This window comes from Halyomorpha halys, unplaced genomic scaffold (assembly GCF_000696795.3).
Source record: "Halyomorpha halys isolate HHAL.00 unplaced genomic scaffold, Hhal_1.1 Scaffold352.1, whole genome shotgun sequence".
NCBI lineage: Eukaryota > Metazoa > Arthropoda > Insecta > Hemiptera > Pentatomidae > Halyomorpha > Halyomorpha halys.
Genome location: NW_027111631.1, coordinates 297,699 through 301,886, shown reverse-complemented (window position 1 = coordinate 301,886; position 4,188 = coordinate 297,699). Strand labels below are relative to the sequence as shown.

General features: G+C 37.1%; 1 protein-coding gene across 1 annotated transcript; it reads left to right on the top strand.

The window, feature by feature from the left end:
* Window positions 1–240: 240 nt before the first annotated feature.
* On the top strand, window positions 241–960 carry LOC106681617 (neuralized-like protein 2). Its single transcript, XM_014422032.2, has one exon. The coding sequence runs from the start codon at window positions 241–243 to the stop codon at window positions 958–960; it is 720 nt and encodes a 239-aa protein (XP_014277518.1).
* Window positions 961–4,188: the final 3,228 nt, after the last annotated feature.

Sequence of the window (4,188 nt, the reverse complement as noted above, 5' to 3'; positions counted from 1 at the left end):
CATTTTATGAGATTTATATCTGCTCAACATCTTTGAAAATTTACCTTCATTGCTTTAATTTACTTATTAATATTGGAAGCGTTATTATAGAAATATGATAGCCATATGTTATTATTATATTTATGTTATTCTGTTCTATTAATAAGTTATTTTTGAATTTATTATTCTTTAAAGTACTTTATTTATTCTGGGTTAAAATAACAGGTTCAATAGTAAAGAGTAGAAAGAACTAAAAAGCCGATGAGTCATTTAAAGAATGTTATTCGTTTTCATCAACGTCATGGACAGAACATAGACTTGTTCGAAGACCGGACCGTAGCTCTAAGGAGCAGAGGCTTTGCTGATGCTCTAGTCTTCAGTGAGAGGCCGCTAAGACCCGGAGAGATCTTCGCCGTCGACATAGAATCTAAGGAGCGAGGATGGAACGGTCACCTCCGTTTAGGGTTGACGACGTTCGTCCCGTCCCAGGATGTGGCGCTACCCAAGTATTCCCTGCCAGATCTAACCTATTCCCACCCGTCCTGGATATTCGCGGTCTCCAAAAGGTTCATGTTCGAGCCACTGCTAAAGGACTGCGATGAAGACACTCCGACAATACCAGACACAGTTCTCAAGCCTAAGAATTTCGTCCGACACGTGACCGACAATGGAAGCAGGTTAGCTATAATGTACCTGACGGTTGATAAGTTCGCGCAGATGTATTTCATTTCAAACGGGGACGAGGTTAAAATCTGTGCAGAGCAGATGCCGTCCCACGAACCCCTTTATGCCGTCGTGGACGTCTACGGCAAGACTCGACAAGTGAGACTGGTTCAGATTAGCAGTGTCAGGACTCTTTTGGAGGCTTCGCGGGACGTTATCATCTCCAGCTTGAAAGAGTCCAAAAACGGTGTCAAGAAATTAGTGGATGATGTCTGCCTTCCAGCTCATCTGAAGCAATATTTGTTGTCGTGTAGCTGATGGCTGTCATACTCTCAAACATTAAAGTACACAAATAATTATTTTTTTTTGTTTTACATTTAACAATGCAATTAGGTCGGATGACGTTTGTTTGTTATAACAACTGATTCAGCAAAACATTAAGGCAATAGCTTATAGTGGTGATCAATTAGTGAACATTGGTTCGTTTATGTACCTAAAAAGGTTGGTAACAGTAGTCTAAGTCAGAAAATAATGAAAATAGGTCAACTGACATAGTTATTTCTCCAAAATATTTGTTTTTCAGAGTAGATTAAAGGAACTATTTTGGGAAGGCTATAAAAGTTAGAATTTTAAATTGGAACTTTCAAGGGTCAACTACGTGACATCTTTGGAGTTCGATGATGTTCGTAGCTCAGTAAGAGTCATAGAGGACCACAAAGGTCACTTTCTCAAATCTGAGAAATTGAAAAAAATATATTTTTTAAAATTACTACTACTGCTCTAATGACCCCAGACATCTAGGAAACTAAAAAAATGTTGGTGTTTTTATAGGAAATAGTCTATGAGAGTAGTGGGAGAAATAAATGGACATAAAATCTACAATCCATGGCTTGCAACTCGTTGCTAACAACCTATCTTCATTACTGTTCACGATCTAGTCCAATAATCAATTTTATTTCTCTACCTTCTTATGGATATGCCAAGCAGAAATATCTAAAAAAAATCTAAGAGGAACTGTAAAAATATAATTAATTAGAAATTTAATATCAAAATATAGGGAATTTCAGAGGGAATAATGATTAGCAGTCTAGTTATCAATAAATGATATATTTATCGTCAGAAAAAAGATAAAATAGAAAATTATTATTTTTTGTTTCGAAATCATTAACATACCTAAAAAATTAAAGTTTCGGCTGTTAAAAATTAGTAGTAGAAATTTTTATTTTAATCTTTGATATAAAGAAAGTGTTTCGATTGTCGGAACTATAAATTGATATTTTATAATCAATTACTAATTGGTACTTTTATTAATTTATATGTAACTAAAGGATTATAGTGGTAATTAAAAGCGTTGCCAACTCTAGAATCTAACCAATTTGTATTGCCCCAGTTAGGTTCCAAATGGCGTTCATATCTTGACTTGGGATCGGTTAAAAAATGACTTCCGAAAGCCGAAAAAGGAACTAAGTCTGCTAGGGCTGTTCCAGGGATAATACAGATCAGGACTTAAGATAAAAAGAGGTGCTGGTGATCTTTTTCGCTTTCTTAGCGGTGGTCCTTAGTGAGGGGATCACGTTTTGTTATTGGTCAAACGTTTATAAAACTCTTTTGCTATTCATTAAAATAAACAAAAAGATCAGCATTGCGTTGCTATAAAATGTAAATAATTTTATTTCTATAACTATGAAGAAATAATTAACCCTTTCATGGAATCACTAGTGTGGTATTCAGTTGGAGATGGCTTATAAATAAAATTCATACAAACGGTTAACATTTTCAATGTGTATCAACGTTTTGACCTATGTTCTACGTCCTTATCAAGGCCAAGAAAAAAAATATAGGAGAGTAATAAAGAAGTAAAAATATTGTAAGCAACGTTAGTGCGCTATAACGGAGAAATGAAAAAAAGAAAAAAGAAGGACTACTTAGATAGGAATAAGCAAACCTTAAATTTCTATAAAAATAAAATATGAAATAGAGATGAATGATTTTTTGACGTTCACCAATTTTTCAATTAATTTATAACTTAGGAATTAACCAGAATTTTTTTTTTATTTACGTGGTAAGATTAAAGACCAGTGGTTACTAACTCATAGAAGCCTGCGGGGTAACATCCGCCGTATAATTTGATCAATCCACGGCCCACCCCCACTTCTGATTTAGGACAAAGAGGAGGCCCCCCTGGAAAACATTTGATAGGTTGCTTAAAAATGCATAATTCGACACTTTAATAATGTATCGTATACCAGTGAAAACCTTTCAGCTAACACTAAAAAATTAGTTAAGGTAACAGAAAAGTATTTTTAACAATAATTCCTCACAAAATATATCATGTTCAACTTTCCCGCGGTCCTCCCATAAGTTTCGCGCGGCCCACCTATCTTTCGTCGTAGTTGGAATCAGTAAATCGGACGGATTTATGGATTACGCGTGTTGATTTTTATACAACTACTTCATTTATGTAATAACTATTTGTTGTGATACTTTAAATCAGGTCATAATGTAGTTAACAAATTAAAAATTATATTCGATTAATACATACATACAAATTACAGGGAAATGATATAGGTATACTAGTGAAATATAGCCTTGGATTTCCTTGTTGTTAAAAGGTTTGTTGCAGGGTCCAATCAAGGTAGTTAAGAACATGTAGCTAACGTCAGAGGATTATTGGAACAGCGAAGGACATTTCACTGGTAAGGTGTGAATCCAAAGCCCTTCTCTCGTCGAGGACGTCAACTAAGGGGAAAGTGAAGGGGTAATTTTACGAAACAGACGGTTGGAACAGGCCATCAGACCCATCAAAAAATTTGATATGACGTCGGCTCATGACTCCAGTACAGTGAGGAGTCTTCACAGATGGCACAGTATTCGGCCCTCTACAGCGTGGTTCTTAGAGCTCCATTCTTCGGAGAATCGTCAGGGTGATTCTTCGAAGAACGGAGCTGTGGAAACTCTGCAGTCTGTTCAAAGTAGTTTTGTAGGGGTTTCTCATTGAAGGTGCACCATATATTAGAGTTGGTCTGATAATTGCCCTGTAGCAGGCGCAGTGAACGCTGTGGTGAAGGAAGCAGATGGTGCAGCCTGTTCGATTTAAGTCTCAAGCTCGCCCGACTTCAATCGCTTATTCTTGGCATGATCGGAGAAGGTAAGATGACGATCTAGATTCACACCAAGGTAGAGGAGGGAATTAGAGATCTTATGCCTCTGTCCATCCACTACGAATCTCTGAGACAGGCAGTTCTTTTGCCTTTCTAAGAAGACATGACAGTAGCGTCAGTCCTAGACGGGGTCAGGCCTGATGCCATCTTTCTTCAAAGCTCCTACAATGGTAACAAAAGCTTCCTGTGCAAGGGTGAGAGCCCGTTTAGGCCTGGAACTAGAGGCATAGACACCAATATCATCGGAATAGGCTGGAAGCGAGAGTTCTTCACCAACCTGTATGACAAAGGTAGCTTCAGATTAGTCGGCATCGGGTAACTTAAACAGGTTGCGTAAAGGTTGCGGGTAACTTAAACTACTCCAGTCGATGGATATATTTACATA

Coding starts and splice junctions, on each gene's coding strand:
- LOC106681617 (XM_014422032.2), top strand. CDS start 241: ATGAGTCATTTAAAGAATGTTATTCGTTTTCATCAACGTCATGGACAG.